General features: G+C 34.8%; 3 protein-coding genes across 3 annotated transcripts; 2 read left to right on the top strand and 1 right to left on the bottom strand.

Annotated features, from left to right (window-relative positions):
* The first annotated feature begins 866 nt into the window (after window positions 1-866).
* On the top strand, window positions 867-2,016 carry LOC145105931 (uncharacterized). Its single transcript, XM_079042993.1, has 4 exons — window positions 867-1,010; window positions 1,110-1,634; window positions 1,750-1,774; window positions 1,844-2,016. Exons 1-4 carry the CDS (start codon window positions 867-869, stop codon window positions 2,014-2,016), a joined length of 867 nt encoding a protein of 288 aa, XP_078899119.1.
* Window positions 2,017-8,846: 6,830 nt separating this feature from the next.
* On the bottom strand, window positions 8,847-12,582 carry LOC145108336 (chaperone protein ClpB1-like). Its single transcript, XM_079045351.1, has 3 exons — window positions 12,405-12,582; window positions 10,758-11,931; window positions 8,847-10,651 (listed from the first exon to the last, which is right to left on the bottom strand). The coding sequence occupies exons 2-3, from the start codon at window positions 11,905-11,907 to the stop codon at window positions 9,051-9,053; spliced, it is 2,751 nt and encodes a 916-aa protein (XP_078901477.1). The 5' UTR covers window positions 11,908-11,931; window positions 12,405-12,582; the 3' UTR covers window positions 8,847-9,050.
* Window positions 12,583-13,655: 1,073 nt separating this feature from the next.
* LOC145168858 (kinesin-like protein KIN-7E) lies at window positions 13,656-20,381 on the top strand. Its single transcript, XM_079087530.1, has 14 exons — window positions 13,656-13,765; window positions 14,477-14,858; window positions 14,951-15,040; window positions 15,133-15,233; window positions 15,305-15,418; window positions 15,489-15,570; window positions 15,652-15,719; window positions 15,814-15,879; window positions 16,003-16,127; window positions 16,450-16,777; window positions 17,016-17,120; window positions 17,502-18,413; window positions 18,533-18,789; window positions 19,955-20,381. The coding sequence occupies exons 2-14, from the start codon at window positions 14,639-14,641 to the stop codon at window positions 20,271-20,273; spliced, it is 2,787 nt and encodes a 928-aa protein (XP_078943656.1). The 5' UTR covers window positions 13,656-13,765; window positions 14,477-14,638; the 3' UTR covers window positions 20,274-20,381.
* The last annotated feature ends 385 nt before the right edge of the window (window positions 20,382-20,766 follow it).

The raw sequence follows: 20,766 nt of genomic DNA, 5'->3' as shown, positions 1-20,766 counted from the left end.
TTAACGTTACAACAATTACAACAAATTAATGACCTACTAATAACTTATCAATACTTACAACATAAAAACGACAACAACATTTGTTTTAACGTTACAAGTACACTGTTCTAAACATAAGTACAAATACAACAATTTATTGACCTAACAACTTCAAAACTATCAAAACAATATTAAAAAGCTTACAACTTGTAAACAAGAACTGCCAAGAACAACACCCAACTACAAACCAACGCTATCTTTAACTTCTTATTTTCTGATTGAAAGAGCTTATTAGAGTTAGCTACTTTACCTATTACCATAGATGATTGGTCCTTCTCTTCATCAACCCAACTGATAAAACTGCATTTTGGTCCCTGTAAATTTAAACATTGACAGTAACAATTGTTGCCATGTAAACACGAGGGTTTAAATATGAATGACGTTAAGAACATGATACCAAATATGGGCAAGCGTAAAACAATCTTCCTGGGTTTTTAGTTGTACCCGAAATCCTAATGATACGTTCACCTCCGCAATTACAGTATGCCATTCGCCTTTTTTAGTCTATCTAATATGAATTAATTTCACATATAAATTTAATGGAGTTACATTACACCCATTTATAGAAGAAATTTTATTACAAACAAGTATCTTTGACTATGAAATGAACTGGTTTGACTACGAATTTAAAAGGTTGAACTATGAACTGCATACTAGTACATTGTCTTGTCTTGTCGGTCAATGATGTTTGACTATGAAATGAACTGGTTTGACTACGAATTTAAAAAGTTGAACTATGAAATATGAACTGTAGAGAAACACCAATTTGTATATAATTAAAATTGTATTTGTGTGATGATTATAATACACTTTCATTGCTTGTGAAAATGAGTACTTACACCGAAAGAAGCTTTACTCAGCTACCAATGTTCCTGCATAATCTACAAAGAACAAATCCTAATACCTTCACATCCATCGAGAAAACGGATACCAACCGCTTTCAATTCTGTTTTGTGGCTTTAGGTTGCGTGGTATAACATAATAGTTTTATTTACTTACTTAAGATTTCTTGCTAATGTATCTCGTGTACTCTTTACTTATCAGTAATTTATGTTTGTTTTTTTATGTAGATTCGTACCTTTCTTAGGTGCATGATACCGTTGATATATGTGGGTTATTTACCCCTTCTTGGGAGCTATCTGACAACAATGTACTTTGCAGTGGCTTTAGATGGAAATCATGAACCCCTACTCTTAGCAATTGGTTTGGGAACCTTAGAGTGTGAAGAATCATGGAGATGGTTCATGATGAGGTTAAAAGATTGTTTAGGTGAGGATACAGAGGTTGGTTTCATAAGCAACCTATGTGATAAAATAGACTTTGGTGTTCAGAGTGCCTACCCGGATTCGTATCATGGATATTGTCCTAAAGATATAGCTCGAAAAATACGTGAGTCTGTCAGACATAACGATACGGAAGTCGAATCGTTGTTTTGGAAGTCATGCAATGCATATAGCGTTCATGATTTTTACTTGTGTCTGGAAAGGTTGCAAAGTGCATGTAGGAAACCACCTTTCTGCACCTTGCTTAGGAGTCCAATTTACTGGCTTGACGATATAGCAATTTCAAAATGGACACGATCATTTTTCCCAAAAGTACGTTACAATGTTTAAATCGATTGACGTCCCTGAAATTTTGCAAATTATATCCACACGTGATTTTCCTATAACAACGATAATTGAGTTAATCAATACATCGATACAATCAAAGTATGGTGAACGGGCTGAAGTGGCGGGTAAGGGAGATTGTTATATTTAGTTTTTTTCTTGTGTTATTATTTTTCTAAAATTATCAAATTTTCCAGGGAGGTTGTCTGGTGGGTTGACCCCTTATGTTGAGAGTAAGGTTCAAAAACGTGTCAACAAGTCTTATAATTGGATGGCAAGACGTTTGTATGGGGATACATTTGAAGTCGATGATAATTTTGCCACCACCAACGTACAACTTGAACGAAGGGTATGTAGTTGTGGGAAATGACAAAAAAACGGTATACCATGTGGCCACGCTATAGCATGTCTAAGAACTCGTACGTCTGAAGCCATTCACGAAATGGTTGATTACAAGTTCACTAATTTCGTGTATCGACTTGCATATGGATCTGAGTTGGTGAATACTATACCATCACATGTGCTTTGGGAAATACCAAATGAAACGATGGTCCTGTTACCTCCCTCAATGCAGTAGTTATTCATGTAGCCCCTTTATATTTTATGTCGTATTATGTATTAGTTATTTATGTACCCCGTTTTTATTTTATGTCGTGTTATGTATTAGTTATTCATGTACCCCGTTTATATTTTATGTCGTATTATGTATTAGTTATTTATTTTATGTCGTATTATGTATTAGCGATTGAGGAAACAACATACATTAAAAGTAAGGGACATTTATTAAATAGTAACAAAACACACATACAACAACAAGCAACTTAACTAACGAAAAACAATTAACTTAACCAACATGCATATTAAAAATGAGGGACATTCTTTAAAAGATTCCATGCATCTAAGTGGGTAAACTCACTACCATCATATTCAAAACGGTATAGTTCCAAAGCCACCTGTCGGCAGAATGTCTTCATCCATATTTGCATGTTCATTATCCAACTCGTTATAAATACGTTGAAATTGTTTCACCTTTATTTCCAAATCCAGAAACTTCGCTTTGACATCTCTTCTTCTTCAATATTGAGTACGCCCCATTAAATGATGAAACAAATGACAGACACGAGACCAAAATGATCCAGCGCGAACTTGTGGGGGACCCGGTGGAAAATCCTCCTCTACAGTTATAATCCAAGCTTGAACCAAAGCGACCTCCTCTTCGTTCCTCCATATATGTGGTACAGGTGAGTCCATAATTGCAAGGGGGGACGTAATACGATACAATTAAAATGGATATTAACAAGTATTTATAGCGGCTCCTTATTTTCCCGGTGCAATGGCTTGTCAACTCAAGTAGCAGTGTATTGTGTTGTCATTCGACGGGGATGACTTGTCAACTCGAACAGTGATCTGTTGTGTTATAAGTATAGTACACTGCGTTCGTTAGTTAACTTTGACTATGAATTGCAGACATATTAGAAGATTGGACTGCGATTTTGTGTATAAACTACTATAAATTGACATTAAGTTAAATAAATAGTTTACTAAACAACCAATACAGCTGTTCAAATATTGTTTTTGAGATTTTACTCTCTTTGTTTCAATCAAAATGAGTTCTATATCATGGAGCAATGAAGAGTTCTTGGTTCTTACACGTGCTTATATTCATGTGTACGAGACAAGCAAGTTGAACGATCCAATGTTTTGGAGCCGTTTAACCAATATTTTCAACGCTAAAAACCGAATGACTACAAGAAACGATCGTGACGAACTAGACATCTTAGCAAGATGGTATGAAATGAAAACCGAAGTTCTATTATTCAACGATCTTTATACCAAAATTGACGACACCCGTTTAAATGCTACTAAGGAGGTCATCTTGGAAGCTGCTAAGGAGGAATACAAGTCATTAAGTGACGGGTTGGAATTCCAGTTTGAAGCCCCTTGGAATATTTTGAAATATATCCCGTTTGTTTAAAATCTATTTCAGTTTATTATGTGAGTACTATGTTATTTTCATGTATTTCGTATGTATTGGATGCATCTCTTATGTTTAATTTCAATTAATAAATGCCATTCCATTAGTTTTCACAATACATTAGAATACATTACTAACAAGAATTCCATGAACCATTACAAACATTACAACAATTACATGAAAAACAACGACATACTACAAACAAAGCATTAAAATAAAAAACAAGTTCATGGGTTATTATTAACGGAAATTAGAGCGGTCTACATGAAATACTGATTATTTTTTACAACCTTCCAAACTTCCTCATATTCGAAGTCTCTTCCGTCACGCTCACAGATGTAAAAATCTGTAACAACTTCCAAGAACTCTTCTTCGTCCCGACAACGAAGTTTGGTACTTTTCGCATAATTACACGCTCGATTGAACCATGTCACTTCTTCCTTTACATCCATCCATTTAGTAACAACATCTGATTGTTCTCGTTGTTGTCCTTCTCCCATCTCATGGTTGAACAAAGCTGTTATGCGAGTCCATTCATCACCTACTAGGCAATGCGGGTGAGCAAGTAACGATACACCATCCTTAACACTTAGCCAGTATCGTGTAAGAACCAACACCTCGTTTGTCGTCCATGGCCTTTCAGAATTGGAACCGGGTACTTCATTCGAAGAACTTGCTGCATTCGACGACATTTCTAAATATGGGAGTTCGTTTCGTTTAGGTGATTTGGGTGTTTGGTTTTTAGATCTTAAACATCTATTTATATAAATAAATACAGGACTATGAATTACAACTTTGACTACGAAATGGTTGCATTTGGACTACGATTTTCAGCTTTCTGCAGTGACTTATCACGTCAAACAGTCATTTATGTCTTGTCACATAAGAGTTTTGCAGGTTACTGCAGTGACTTGTGATTAATGTCTAGTCATTTCAAAGTTGGACTATGAATTAGAACTCTGACTACGAAATGGTAGCATTTAGACTAGTATGTATAAATACCACTTATAGCACCAGTTTATTATAATGTCGACTTTATTATGAGTTCCTCACACAAATTCGAAGTTTGCTCATGCAACGAAGTAGATTGTTACTACTGTGATTCAGTCGACCCTTTTGTTACACCCTCTTCAGCCGGGCCATATATGTCAGATGAAAATTTTGAAGAATTGAAGAAGGCTGAAGAACAACAAGAAGAGGACAAAGAGTCATCCCGACTTCTCACTCAACGTGGTAATGATATTAAATCGGAATGCAAACAAGCTCGAGAATGGATAGACCTCAATAAAAACAAAATCAAAGAGCATGAAGATTGGATAAAAAAGACTAAGAAGGCAATCAAAACGACTGAAAAATGGTTTGCTGAGAAGGACGAGCAGTTGATACACATTATGGTGCAAAAGGATCGTTTGGAAGACAAAATGAGAATTAGGGATGACTATATAACAATGGAGAAAGAGAAGTACCCATTGCAGTTCCCTGAGTTTAAAAATTAGTTACAAAATTGTTGTAACATTATCATGATAGAGATTAGGTTGCAAAAGGATCGTTTGTTGTTTTTTTTAAATAACATGTTTAATTGTTATAATCTGCAAACTAAATTTTATAATATAAAAGCTTCATTAATTGTTATAATCTACAAACTAAACTAAAATATGAAAGCATAGCAATGTCTTGTAAGATTTAATAAAAAAATTACAATACATAATAAGTTAACAACTCTTCATTTCAAGGTTGTTTTATATCAAAATCAGCGTCATAGGTTTGTGAGCAACTCGCTGAACCACCAATATTAAATGTCATTTCTGCAGTAGAAATTGTGTGACGTGCTCCACTACCGGACGCCCTTCCAGTATAATTGTTTCTCGTGTGTCCTAGTTGACCACATGTAGAACACTCTTTTCTAATTGGACCCTCGCCTTGGGATGGAATGCGGTCTGTGTTTCTTGGCCTGCCTGGCTGACGTTTATCCATTATAGGTGGCTTAACAATCATCAAATCATCGGGGATATCCCATTCGGATGGCTTTGGCAAAGGATTTATTGATTCCTCATACGTTTTCCTCAATGTTTTGGTAAAGTAAGCATTTAATGCATACCTCGAGTAGTCTTGGTAATTGTTCACTGTTAAACATCTTATGACATGACCACAAGGTATCCCATCAAGTTGCCAATGCCTACATGTACATGTCATATGTTGGAAATCAACAATCACATTTTGTGCCCCCTTTTTGACCTCGCATTTCGTATTTGAGATCATGCGAACATCCCACTTAGTAAAAGTTTTTTTGTTTTCTTTTACAATTTCATTGGCCCAAGGGGTAAGTATTGTTGTTGCTTCCGCTAAAAAACAGGCAAAACGAAGAAGTTAAGATCAATAACATTAAATTAATAAAACATTAATATTAAAAATTTACTTAATACCTGCAAAGTTACGTCTTTGAAACCACCATTATTGCATTGTTGCACGAAAAAAATCGATCAACATAAGTATTGGCACCTTACGTGCGTGTCTAGATAATGCATTTATAGACTCCGCACTGTTGGACGACATAAGATTGTATCGGTTCCCTTTAAAGTGTGCCCTTGACCAAGTTTCTGGATTTATACTTTTTAAGTACTCCCATACTGGTTGTTTTGTCTTTTTCATAACATCCATGGCAGCGTCAAAAGCATCAACTGTGTACGCCCTACAAGCTTCCCAAAAAATTCCTTTAACTGTGTTACTCTTCCCGAATCTAGATACTATGTTGAAATACAAATGGACACCACATATTCCATGATGAGCGTGAGGAAAAATGTTGGCAACGGATGTTGCTATAGATGGAGACCTATCAGATATAATTGTAAGCTCCTGCATATTTCCTATGCAATCACGTAGTTTTTGAAAAAACCATGTCCAAGAATCGGTACACTCATTTTTGCATATACCATATGCAACCGGTAATATTTGGTTTTGTCCGTCCTTAGTAACTGCAAGTAACATGGTACCTTTGAACTCGCCCTTTAGGTGGGCTCCATCTACTACTAGGGTCGGTTTACAATATTTGACAAAAGCGCGTACCTACAATACATTGTATATCTATTCAAATACACCAAAATAAAAATGAAATATTTAATAAAATATTATAATACTAACCGAGCAGCCGAGTGCGACGTACAAAAACTTAAAGCGATCATCACCATCTGTTTTAATATGTGTCACCGTACCCGGATTATGTTTGACCAAATTGTGACAATACGCCGGAAGTTTGGTAAAAGAATCTTCTTTCGTACCCCTTAACAACAACAATGCATATTGCTTCGCACGCCATGCCCGATGGTATGAGATATTGATATTCAGTTGAGCATTCATATCATTAATAATATATTTTCCCCGATAAACTCTACTATAGTCTTCAGCCAAAACATCAGCAAGATATTCACCCAAAACATATTTGTTTGCTTGTCGATGATTAGGTTGCAAAATTGTTGAAGAACATGTGTGTACATCAACAAATTTATTCACTTGGAAAAGTCCATCAGAATTTTTAATTGCTTTTGCTCTTAGTAACCAAGAACAATTTTTCGAAACACACACACCTTCATACCTTGATTTGGTGGATCTACTTGTCCTCGTCTGAAAGCCTTCTCGAAGACATTTTTTACCAATACATCGCTTTAAAAGTTCTTTGTTCTTAAATATACTCTCACATTCAATCTTTTGAAGATTCATGTCTACCATCTGTGTTGGGATATCTTCATTAATATCAACTGGGCATGCTGGTACAGGCGGCATACCGTAAAAAAGGTTATCGGGAAACTTAGCTTTAACTTCATCACCCAACTCATCTCTATCTGAATTACTTTGTAGGTCGGTTATATCTAAACGTACATCAGCAACATCAACATAATCCCCGTAAACATGCTTTTTTTCATTTTTTTGACTCGAATTTTTTTTCTTTTTACTTTTATCTACTACACGCCTATTCATAACTTTAACTTCTTGTTCGGCAACATCATCACAACGACCACCCACATCATTAAGATATGTACCAACATCATCATCACCAACATACTTGTAATTCTCAGGATCCACATAGTTAATAGGTGAATAACTAACATTAACATTTTCAGCAACACTGTGAAACTGAGGTACACTAGGAGTATTGAAAGTACCTATCGGATCGTTGCTCCCTTTATAGCTGCATAAATTACCAACCGACTGATTTCCACTGTGACCACCCTCATTAACCTCATCTACTTCATCAACCACCACAAACACTTTGACAGCCCTTCCTCCACTACATTTGATTACATTTATCAACATTCTAACATCCATATCTTTAACTATAGCTATATAATAATTTAATTCAGGATGATGGAAACGAAGACTAATTCTATATTTGTCTAACAAACCAATTTTGCTTCTCACCAAAGATACAAAATCACTATAACTAATATACTCAGAAAATATCAAAGCAAATTCAGAAATACCTCCCTGTGGACATACGTATTCCAGATTTGTTTCAATAACTTGCCATCTCCCACCGATTACAAGACAAACCAAATATTCAATCATTTTTTTAGAGAGATTTTAGAGAAATTTCCTAAACAAATAACAACTAAACTGATAATTTTCTACAAAAGTTTATATATATAGTAACATTATTTCGTAGTCAAACCAATTGATTTCATAGTCAAATTTAAAAAAAAATTAAAAAAAATTCGCAAATTTGCAGATGGAATACATAGTAAATCGCAGATGGACACAGTCCATCTGCGATTTTAACCCTGAAAAGCCCGTATATATACAAAAAAAAAAAAAAAAAAAAAAAAAAAAATTCAATCCACCTGCGAATGTACAAGTGGCTAAAGCACACTTATGCTTTAGCCACTTGTACATTTGTAGATGGAATAATCAAATCGCAGATTGACCATTCCCATCTGCGATTTTGAAGGCCATTTTTGCAATATCGATTTCTTTTGGCTATTTTCCGCAAAGTGATTAGGATAATTGGCTATTTTTGTCATTTTCTCTTTACTAAATACCAACATAATTACTATATATTTTATACCTAAAATCAGAGACACGCCGCATCAATATATACTTTATACCTAAAATCAGAGTCGTCAGCCTCATGCCGCCACCAGTTCCAATACATGTGGTTGCATCGGGTTGACCCTTCTTGCTCAAGACCGATATAGAAAAGTCAAAAATAGTACATAAAATCCAAACACAAGATATAAGTCAAATACTAGTTTATCATTGATATGATTGGGAGGTTTATACAAAAGATATGAATTTATTCGGTTGACTTCCTAACCCCATACACAAATACATTACATCAAAATGGCCTGAATTTTACAAACACAATGAGGACCTATACTATGCTAATATTGATAACTTTTTTTACAACGACCTTTCACATTCAAAACACATTAAACCTTTTACTCATCCATTTCATCATCATCAACATCAACCACCTCCTCAATCTTCATCCTCTTCACAGCCTGTGCAGCATCATTACGCGCCCCACCATTTCCATTTGCATTCACAATCTGAATCAACACATCAGATTTCTCCCCTGTTGCAGCATTCACCACTCCACCATTCCTTTCAGCCCTATAACTCAACTCCTCCCCATTCATCTCTGCATCTATGTACACAGTCGAATTCTCATCAATCTCTTCTCTTATCAGCATCTTCGATAACTCAGTAACCACCCTCCTCTCCAGCCACCTCCTAATCGGCCTTGCCCCATACACAGGATCATAACTCTGACTCAGTATCACATCCAATGCCGCTTCCGTAACACCCAAAGCAACACCCCTCTCCGCTAACCTAACAGCCACGTCCTTCAACTGAAGTCTAGCAACTTTCCTCAACTCATCATGAGACAAAGGATCAAAAACCACAATCTCATCAAGTCTGTTTAGAAGCTCCGGTTTAAAATGCTTCCTCACTTCTCCCATCACCATTTCCCAAGCATTCTCCATTGTCGTTTTCCCGGATAACCCTTTTAGCAAATACTCAGCTCCAAGATTCGAAGTCATGATGATGACTGTGTTTGTGAAGTCAACCGTGCGACCTTGACCATCGGTCAACCTTCCATCATCCAACATTTGAAGAAGCGTGTTGAACACGGATTGATGAGCTTTTTCAACTTCATCAAACAACACAACACTGTAAGGTCTTCTCCTCACAGCTTCAGTCAACTGACCACCTTCTTCATGACCAACATAACCAGGTGGAGCTCCGATCAGCCGTGACACCGAATGCTGCTCCATATACTCCGACATATCGATTCTTATCATCAGCTTCTCATCATCAAACAACTGCTCAGCAAGAGCTTTTGCAAGCTCGGTTTTTCCAACACCTGTGGGACCCAGAAACAGGAAGGACCCAGTCGGCTGCTGAGCCCTCCCGAGCCCGGCTCGTGACCTCAGCACCGCTTCAGCCACCGCGTTCACCGCCTGGTTTTGACCCACGACCCGTTGATGCAACCGATCGGATAATCCGATTAACCGCTCTTTCTCATTGGTTCCGAGTCGAGTCACCGGGATCCCGGTCCATCGACTCACCACCTCAGCTATCTGATCGGGTCCCACTGTTTCTGTCAACATCACATTTTCATCTGTTGTTCCTTCGAGTTTTGCTATTGCGGTTTCCACTTCTTGAACTCCTCCGAATTTCAAGTCTGCTGCTCTTGCTAAATCGTATCTTCTTTCTGCTTCTTGTAGTGCTACTAAAAGCTCTTCTCTTTTCTGTTTTAATCTCCGGATTTCATCGATTCGTTCTTTTTCCTTCTTGTATTTCATCATTAGTGGCTGAAGCTTGTCTCTTAAATCATCGAGCTCCTTTTTCACTTCAACAAGACGAGCTTTGCTTGCTTTGTCTTTTTCTTTCTCTAAAGCATGAAGCTCAACTTCTAATTGCATCCTTTTCCTTTCAAGATTGTCTATTTCTTCAGGTTGACTATCAAGTTGTACCCTAACATTTGCACATGCCTCATCCACAAGGTCAATAGCCTTATCAGGTAGGAAACGTGCTGCATTATATAAATTAACAAGCATCATCAGTACAATAGATAAATTGAGAATAATTAACTAGTTCAAATCGATAAAAAGAAAGTGAATCATTGAATCAATTCTTACCAGTTATGTATCGGCTTGAAAGCTGAGCAGCAACAACAAGAGCACGATCAAGAATCCTAACACCATGATGACCTTCATATCTCTCTTTCAACCCTCTAAGGATACTTATGGTGTCAGGAACACTAGGTTCAGCCACTAAAACCTGTTGAAAACGCCTCTCAAAAGCAGCATCTTTTTCTACATATTTCCTATACTCATCTAAAGTGGTTGCACCAATGCACCTGAGTTGACCCCTTGCAAGCATAGGCTTGAACAGATTTGCAGCATCCATGGATCCTTCTGTACGACCCGCTCCAAGAACCAGGTGGATTTCATCAATGAATAATATCACCTTCCCTTCAGCTTCTTCCACTTCTTTCAAAACTGCTTTCAATCTCTCCTCAAACTCCCCTCTATACTTGGCTCCAGCAATTAAGGCTCCCATATCCAATGCTATAACTCTTACATCAGCAAGATTACTTGGGACATCTCCTCTTAGAATCCTTTGAGCTAATCCTTCAACAACAGCAGTTTTTCCCACACCAGGTTCACCAATAAGAACAGGATTGTTCTTAGTTCTTCTTGATAAAATCCTAATCACTCTCCTAATTTCCTCATCTCGCCCAATTACAGGGTCAAGCTTCCCAGCTTGCTCTACAAGATCACGACCATATGTCTTAAGAGCTTGGAAATTAGTATCACCTGAAGCACTTTCCACCTTCTTCCCTTCTTTACCACGAAGCTTTTCTACCTCACTTTTCACCCTCGATGCACCAACTCCAGCTTCTTTTAAAAGTTCTGAAATTTGGGAATCTTCAAGAATGCCCAAAATCAATTGATCCACAGCCAAATGGGTGTCACCACGGGATTTTTGTAAAGATTGTGCACGACGAATTGTCTTGATTAGAGAAGTACTAGCTGGAACTTCATCAGGAGCAGGGGATTGGGAAGGGAGTTTCTTCAACGCTTTATTGAAAACTCTCTCGGCTGAATCAGCAGCTTCTTCACCACCGGCATTGCTTATTGCTTGCCGGAATATGCCATTAGGGTCAGCAATTAAGGCTGCTGCAATGTGTAGTGGTGTGAACTGTGCGTGTCCAGCATTCATTGCGAGTTCATGACCTGAAGCCAATGCTTCATTTGTCTTGTGGGTGAATTTGTCAGGATTCATGTTCGATAATGCCTCTTAAAAAACCTACAAACGCAACAACAAGATCATCAGTTTGTGTTTAGTAAAGAACATCAAAGTAGAAATATTGATCTTTCGGTGTCTAAACTTGAACAAGCATAGATAACAAAATTGACGAACCCGAGAAAGAGAAAAATCATCTGTTATACTAGAAATTTGCCCATTTCATTGTTAATAACATAATCTATCTTCCAATTTACCAAATTTATAGGCAGAGTAGAAGAAACATCGTCAATTTCATAACGTAGATTTTGCCCTAAGTCGTTGTTAGCGGACTAAAAACATCTAAATCAATGAGTTTCAACTTATAAAAGACATAAGTAACGATACATGATTAATCGCAGAATAAAAAATTGAGCATGGATTACGATTAAATGAATACAGAGTAAAAATGTTATCATATCAAGCAAATTCATCAAAATACAATACAGATAGAACAACTCAGATCAAAACAGGGGGAGAAGAGAATGTCTTATTACCTTACGAAACCAATCAGAATCAAACGACTCGAAGTAGCGAGTATGAGTGCGTGTTTATGTAGATTTGTTTGTGCGAATTTACTAAGGAATTGAGGATTTTTGATAACTGATGAATAACGAGAGTGATGAAACGCTTTATACACATGTAGAAGAAGGACGCGAGAGGCATCTGGAAGAAACCGGTATGGGATCTGGAACCTACTAGAAATTTTCGAGAATCCGAATAAAGTGACATTATTATTTAACCTCCGGTGTTGTTTTCGCGTATTACAAGATTACCCTCGAGTTTTCAAGAAATTACGATAACATTCCACTTTTTTTTCCAAAAGAAGTAAAAGATCATATATTTAATTCAGAATAAATCATTGAAATGGTGATTTTATATTTGGACTGTCTTTATCAGTTTTCTTATTTTTGACGGATAAAAAAAGTATATTGCGTCTATCTTTTATTTTTTAAGTTTTTTATTATTTATTTATTATTTATTAATAAAATAATGAATTAACGTGATCATAATAGCTTCTTTTCCACAAAATAGTCAAAGATAATGAAAAATGGCCAAGATAACAATAATTTTTGCATGCCACATCTACCAAAATCATAGTGGCGTGTGATTTTTTTTTTAAGATTTTCGTAGTTTAACTAACATGCTTCTCATTGGCAGTGTAACACTTTGTGTGTATTCTTGGTAAGTTGGTATTTATATATGTTCTTGATGTTTTTGTGTAAGCATCATATATGTGTATGTTCTTGGTTTGCCTATAGGTAAATGTGATTAAATTGAAGAGGGAAATCAAAGTACTTGATGAAAAGGCAAACTTAACCTTATTGCATGACACACAAAGGATCTTAACCGTTCCACCTTAACGACAGTTAGGGTGAGGGACCAACAATGCAATCAAACTATGAGTTATGAACCAAGAGTGCAGTATATGAATTTTATGGACTAAAGGTGTTACAAAAAGAAAATTAAAGGGACCAAAAGATGCAATTTACTCTAATACGTAACTTTTGTAAAGCTCACAGAGTGTTGATGCAAATTGATTTCTCATGCTCGAAAATATCTTCATTTCCAGTTAGTCGTTGAAAATTGGCGGTTTATTTTCAAAGGTCCATAGAAGTCCAACATACACGGACTAAAATTTTCCAAAATCCCTTTGTATTCGTAGATGCTATCGGTATCAACAGACTGCGTTCGAAATTCTCTGATTCATTCATTCGGTTCTACATCCTAATCTGCAGCATTTTCTCTCTCTACGATCACGTCAATGGGGTTGATGTTAATTGGATTTGCAGTTTTGATCGGTTTGAAGATCGCTATAGTCTGCGAGTTATTTGTTCGCTGAGTCGATTATAATGAGGTGAGAAATATTGTTCTTGCAGCTTTTTATGTTATATGTATGGAACTAGTTTTCGTAATTGAATTCATGGCTTTGTTTGATAGATTAGTAAGCTTTATCTGAATAGTTTTAAGGTAGGTAAATCGATTTTATTGCACGCGATGGTCAACATAGGAGGTTTTTTCGTTAAAATTGTTGTTATATAGATGGAGATTGAGCCTCGATGATTTTCCAACTTTATGACCCAACTAACGTTCATTGTCATGGCGATTTTCTGATTCTAGATTCTTCTGCTGATGATTCTAATTTCAATGTCGATGCTTAAAAGTTTTAATTAAGCTAGGGTTTATGTGAGAAATCTAACTTCAGCTGTGTTGATCTTTGTGCATTATTGAATCCATTGGAAATTGTGTATTATGATCATATATGAAATGCGCTGTTGCATAGTATATGGCTTGAATTTGATTGACGGATTCGTATTCAAGGTAAGCACTGAATACGCTATTCAGGTTTTTTGTGTTCTGAAACAAAAAGCTAAAGCTTGTGTAATTGATCTGCACAAATCTAAAACATGTGGGAGATAGAATTGAAACTAAACATAAACATTCACAAACATTGGCTACTAAGTCATGAAGCTCCTAAATGTAGAAAGTCTATAAGATTTGTAAATTGTTGCCAATATTATACAATATTAGATATGTATGTTGATTTTCTTTTTCTGTTCTTTTACAGATGTCGTGGTGAAATGATTTGGGATAAAACCAGAGCCTTCAGGTTCTGCAAATTTTATCACTCTTCATGTCATCAGGAGAAAAAGTGATTGGTTTGTGATCTTTTATCTGGTTCTTTATCCTTTTAATCTTCTTTCACTGCATTTAATCTCATCAAGACAAGATGATGGAGTCAATTTCTGGAGATGAGTATGAATTAGATGATGAACAAGAGTCACCTGCACATGAAGAGAAGATCTTTGTCGCAGTGAGACTTAGGCCTTTAAACGAAAAAGAAATTGCAAAAAACGATTTATCTGATTGGGAATGCATAAACAAAACCACTATCGTATACAAGAGCAACCAATCAGATCGACCAATGTACCCAAACGCCTTCACTTTTGGTAATCTATCTTTATACTATCTGTCTTATAAATTATAATACATTTCCTTCTTTTTAATTTTAGTCCTGATTGATGAATGTTCTTGAAAATAGACCGAGTATACGGATTTGATAGTACAACAAAACAACTGTATGATGATGGAGTCAAAGCAATTGCTCTTTCTGTTCTTAATGGCATTAATTGTAAGCATCTTTCTCATGTTATCACATTCTATATCATTATATTTATATGATATATCAACAATTATGCTTTAATCCAATAACTATTACTCCAGCAAGTATATTTGCCTATGGGCAGACAAGCAGTGGGAAGACATACACCATGTCTGGAATTACTGAATTTGCAATAGCAGATATATATGACTACATAAACAGGGTAATTGTTGAATTTTTTTTTCTAAATTCTTAACACCAATTCCCTTCTAAACATGGATTTTTATGTTTCAGCATAATGATAGAGAATTTGTGTTGAAATTTTCCGCCATAGAAATCTACAATGAATGTGTCAAAGATCTTCTCAGTTCAGATGGAACCCAACTTAGACTCCTTGATGACCCAGAGGTTAGAATTGTCATTTGTCCAATTAATCAAAAAGTGTTAATTCATTAATCTTTATGGCTTGTTCTTTTAGAAAGGGACAGTTGTAGAAAAACTAACAGAAGCTAATTTGAGAGACTGCAACCATTTAAAGGAACTTATCTATGTGTCAGAAGGTAAATACTAAATATCATTCATGTTCTTTACTCATTACACAAAAATATGTTTGATAATATAATGGAAGATGTAAAACATAGCTGAGAGACAAATTGGGGAGACTGCATTGAATGAAATGAGTTCAAGATCTCATCAGATTTTACGACTGGTATATATTCTTTTCTTAAACTAACTTTCAAAACCATGAATAAAAATACAATTTAGATTAATCTTAATCATTCACAAGATATTAAATCTTTCAGACAGTTGAAAGTTCAGCCCTTGATTATAGAGGAGGTGATAGTGGAAGAACTCTTTCAGCTACTGTGGTATGCAATATGGATGTTTTTTTTTCCTTCTAATAATCATTACCTTATATTTTTTATTGATTTTATTTTTATAGATATTAAAATGACCAAAAGATTAAATAAAAAAAATGGTTTACTATGCAGAGTTTTGTAGATTTAGCTGGAAGTGAGCGTGCTTCTCAAACATTAGCAGCTGGCACTCGACTCAAAGAAGGCTGTCACATTAATCGCAGTTTGCTAACTCTAGGAACTGTTATTCGTAAACTGAGGTCTCCACTTTCTAATTTCTACTTTTATTTTTTCTTTTTGGAGTTCCTAAAATGACAAAAGTGCCCCTAAGCCATAACAAAGTTGATCCCAATGGTCTTATGTCAGTCACCTAGTGGTTTGTGTACTTGATTTACATCTCACCTGACATATGGGTCATCTAGGGTTTGTTTGAAAAATAATCTTTTTGTAGAAATGACACAATTACCCCAAAGGGTGTAGCATAGTAGGGGTCTTTCTCACATGATGGACTTGGTGTAGGACAGTGTGGGCCAGTTCAGGGTTGTGTCTGTCTGATTGACAAGTTTTATGACTTGGATGCAGTAAAGGAGGAAATGGGCATGTGCCTTATAGAAACTCGAAGCTAACACGCATACTACAAAACTCTCTTGGAGGCAATGCAAGAACTGCAATACTATGCACTGTGTGCCCTGCACATAGTCATGCTGAACAATCAAGAAACACCCTTCTTTTTGGTTCTTGTGCTAAGGATGTTAACACAAATGCACAAGTTAATGTTGTGATGTCAGATAAAGCATTAGTGAAGCAGTTGCAACAAGAATTAGCTAGATTGGAACGCGTGTTAAAAGTTTCTCCTCCTTCAAATGACTCTACATCAATAATTAGAGATCTTGAAATTCAACTTGAAAAGGTAAGAAATATGCAATCACCTCACACTTAGTACATTGGACATTCATGACAAAATAGAACAACAGATAACACATATAATAGATAACACATATAATACAGATAATATAAACATTCGATTTAATGACATGACATGATATGACATTACATGACATGACAGAACAAATAATACAGATAATACAAACATCTATTTCATGACATGACATGACAGATAATACAGATACTGATTTTGTATTATGTAGATGGAGGAAAAGATGGAAGAGCTGACTGAGCAACGTGATCTTGCTGAATCTCGCCTTGAGCATTTAATGCAAGTAAATGGAATAGGTCGAAATTCTTTGCCATGGGTATGCTTTGAGTAATCTTTTCATTTTAGTAAAAAAGAAAGACAAAATATGTGTTCAATCACTAAAATTATCAAAAAGAGTGGGGTTGTATTACAAATTAACCAAATGTTATGTGAAAATTACTAGCAAAATGCCTTTTTCTACAAAATGAAATCATCATTTCGTTAAAAAATTAATGCATTTTATCAAAATGTTTTAAAAAAAATTAGTGGGTACTATTCATAAAGAAATTTCTTCAAAAGAAAAAACCTTGAAATCTATTTTGCAAAATCGGTATTTTTTTTTTTTTTTGAAAAAAGTTCAAAAGATGGTAGTTTTGTTAATCTTTTAAACTAAAATATATAGTTATTTGTTTTTATTTTAATCCTTCCTATTATGTAGGAGGAGGATAAGGACACATATGAGGTAGTTGAGCCTCCTAGAGTTGGTGCTTCATTGCGCATACATGGTCAAGAAAGTCAACGCTCTCCTGATGAAAACTCCCCTCGGATATTCTTGAAAGAATATTCCGTACCCGACCCATATCAAGAAACGGATAACATTTATCAAAAAATAAGAATAAATCCAGAAGACATCGAGAAAACATCAATCACATACGATAAAATCAGAATAAATTCAGAAGACGACTTCAATGAAGATGAACATATCGACAACACAGATTACAAATTCAGAATACATCCAGAAAGGGGTTTCAAGGAAGATCAACATTTTGAAAAAACACCATTCATAGAAGATCGAGACTTTGAGGAAATTTCAATCAATGACGATGACGTCACCAATGAAGAACAGGCAAAAATATCAACCATAGACAATGACGTCACTAGTGAAGAAAACGAAAACGAGAGAAAGTCAACCATAGATGATGACGTCATCAATACTCAAGAAAGTGAGGACATGAATGAGATAAAATTAGAACAATCTCATTCTCATTCTCATTCTCCATCTTCATCTGATTCAGAAGGGATGATCAATGGTTTCACAAGAAGCAAAAGCTGCAACGAGTTTGCATCATCAGCTCCTCCATCTGATGATGAAATGGTGATTGAGAGTAGAAACAGTAACGAATCTGAAAAGGACTTTTCTGTAATTATACAAATTATACCAAAATCAAAATCAGAAGCAGATGTTAAAACAATAAACCTGAAAGAAGACACTCATAATCCTCTCACAATCATTGATGAAAAAGAAATAGAAAACAGCATCAAATCATCAAATGAAGGAGATGTTTCTGATCACAATTCTCCAACTGATAAACCAATCAGGAAACTAGAAGATGTATTCAATGATGAAAGGGTATGCATGCATCCATCTTGTTTAATTTAATTTCTCTCAAATTTTATAAACTACGTAAATATAATCACATTATTTTAAGAATGAAGTTTTGTTTATATAAATTGTAATGACATGTGTAGGAGGCTGAGCTAAAAGGTGATGAATCAGGAGATGTTAATAATGACGTCATGGCTATAACACCTTATAAAGATTGGTCAATGGTGTTTGAAAAACAAAGAGGAGATATAATTAAACTTTGGGATGAATGCAATACGCCTTTGATTCATAGAACTTACTTTTTCTTACTATTCAAAGGAGAACAATCTGATTCGGTGTATATGGAGGTGGAGCTTAGAAGACTATCTTTCCTCAAAAACACGCCTTCTCTTGCCACTAGGTACATTACATATTCTCTATGCAAGAAATAGCAACCTACTTTTGTTTATTCATTTTTTATAGCATCTTACTTTCATTTCTTTCTACAACATTATACATTAGTTTTTTTTTTTTCTTATTAAGACACTATACTTTGAATAATTTACCCAATTATAACATTCTTCTTCCAATTGAACTTCTCATTAGTACATCATGCTTTGAAAAATCTACTAAATTACAACAGTGAAAATCAGTCTTTATTTAAACGGGTTAATCTCATAAAAGACCTTATATATTTGTTTTTTTTTCTGGATTAAACCTCAATTTTTATTTTTTCCTGAAAAATACTTTACATGTTTTTCATTTTTTTTTTCCAAAAAACCCTTTATTTTTTATATTTTTTCCGAAAAAACACTTAACCTTATAATTGTTTCTGGAAAAACCCTCGATGTTTTTATTTTTTTTTATTTTTTTTTTCCGTAAAAACCCTCACATTTTACAAGGAAAAAACTACTAAAAGGGTCATACTGAAAAAAAGGTTAATCTCATAAAAGACCTTATATTGTGTGTTTTTTTCGGATTAAAAATCAACTTTATTTTTTCATGAAAAAGACCTTGCATTTTTTCATTTTTTCCGATTTTGACCTTTTAGTCATTTTTCTCCAAAAAAAAGGTTGTAAAATGTGAAGGCTTTTTCATGAAAAACTAAAAAAGTTGAGGATTTATCTGGAAACATTTAGAAAGTCGAGGGGTTTTTTCCAGGAAAAAAAAAAGACAGTTGAGGGTTTTTTCGGAAAAAATGAATAAAAAATATATATAAGGTCTTTTTCGTGAAAAAAAAATAAAGATGAGATTTAATCCGGAAAAAAAACACAAAATATAAGTTATTTTATGAGATTAACCCCCGAAAAAAATGGAAAAATGCAAGGTCTTTTTCAAAAAAATAAAAATAAAATAAAGTTGAGGTTTAATCCAGAAAACACACAATATATAAGGTCTTTTGTGAGATTAACCCTATTTAAACACATTTCTATAGTTGGGTAGATGTTAACATTGTTGTAACACAAAGAATAAAAGTAAAATGCTATAATCAACAAACGAATAAAAGTATATTGCGATTTCTTCCATTTTATTTCTAGGTTCCTTGTGATACTAAATTGCTAATACTATTACTACAAATTGAACAGTGGAAGGGCACTTAGTCGCGAAAGAATAATGTTGAGCAAGAAACTCTTAAAAAAATATTCATCAACTCAAAGAGACATCATTTTTCGAAAATGGGGGATTCCATTAGACTCAAAACATAGAAGGGTACAATTGTCACGTTTACTATGGTCAAAAACAAATGACATTGATCACATCAAAGAGAGTGCGGATATGGTTGCAAAGTTAGTTGGTATTGTTGAACTAAACCAAACGCCAAAAGAACTGTTTGGGTTAAGCTTTCTTCCTACGCCTGACCACATTAAGACCTCCTTTTGGAAAGCTAGCATCTCCTTTACATAGCTATGTTTCATTTTCATATTGAAAACTATAATTTTTGTTGTAAATAATTACTATAAGATCTTTTGGATCGCGTATAATCTTGTACATTACATATAGATATGTGATTTGAGGTTGAAAATTGAGCCGAAAAGTTTCTTGATTGGACGTTGGTTTTGTAACATATGCAAGTTTCTTAGATTGTGTTTAGTGCAATGGTTGAAAAGCTAGATTTTGCCTGATAAGCGAGCTGGTAACTGATAAAGTAATAATGTTTGGTAAAAAGTAGATTATATAAGCTAGATGGAAAATATAAAATGAAATTTAAATATATAATTAAAAACTAACGTTATATTTTATGAAACATTATTAAAATAAATCGTAAATTTCTTTCATATTAAAACAATTAGTAATAAAGAGTTTTCTAACCGTTTTTTTGCATATAAAGATAAAATGGTTATTTACTCTCGTGCATATTAACTTAATGAACTTAGGGACAAAACATAATAGTTTTTAG

This window comes from Lactuca virosa, chromosome 4, assembly GCF_052849685.1.
Source record: "Lactuca virosa cultivar CGN04683 chromosome 4, Lactuca_virosa_CGN04683_v6, whole genome shotgun sequence".
Classification (NCBI taxonomy): domain Eukaryota; kingdom Viridiplantae; phylum Streptophyta; class Magnoliopsida; order Asterales; family Asteraceae; genus Lactuca; species Lactuca virosa.
This window is presented reverse-complemented; position numbering and strand designations above follow the sequence as displayed.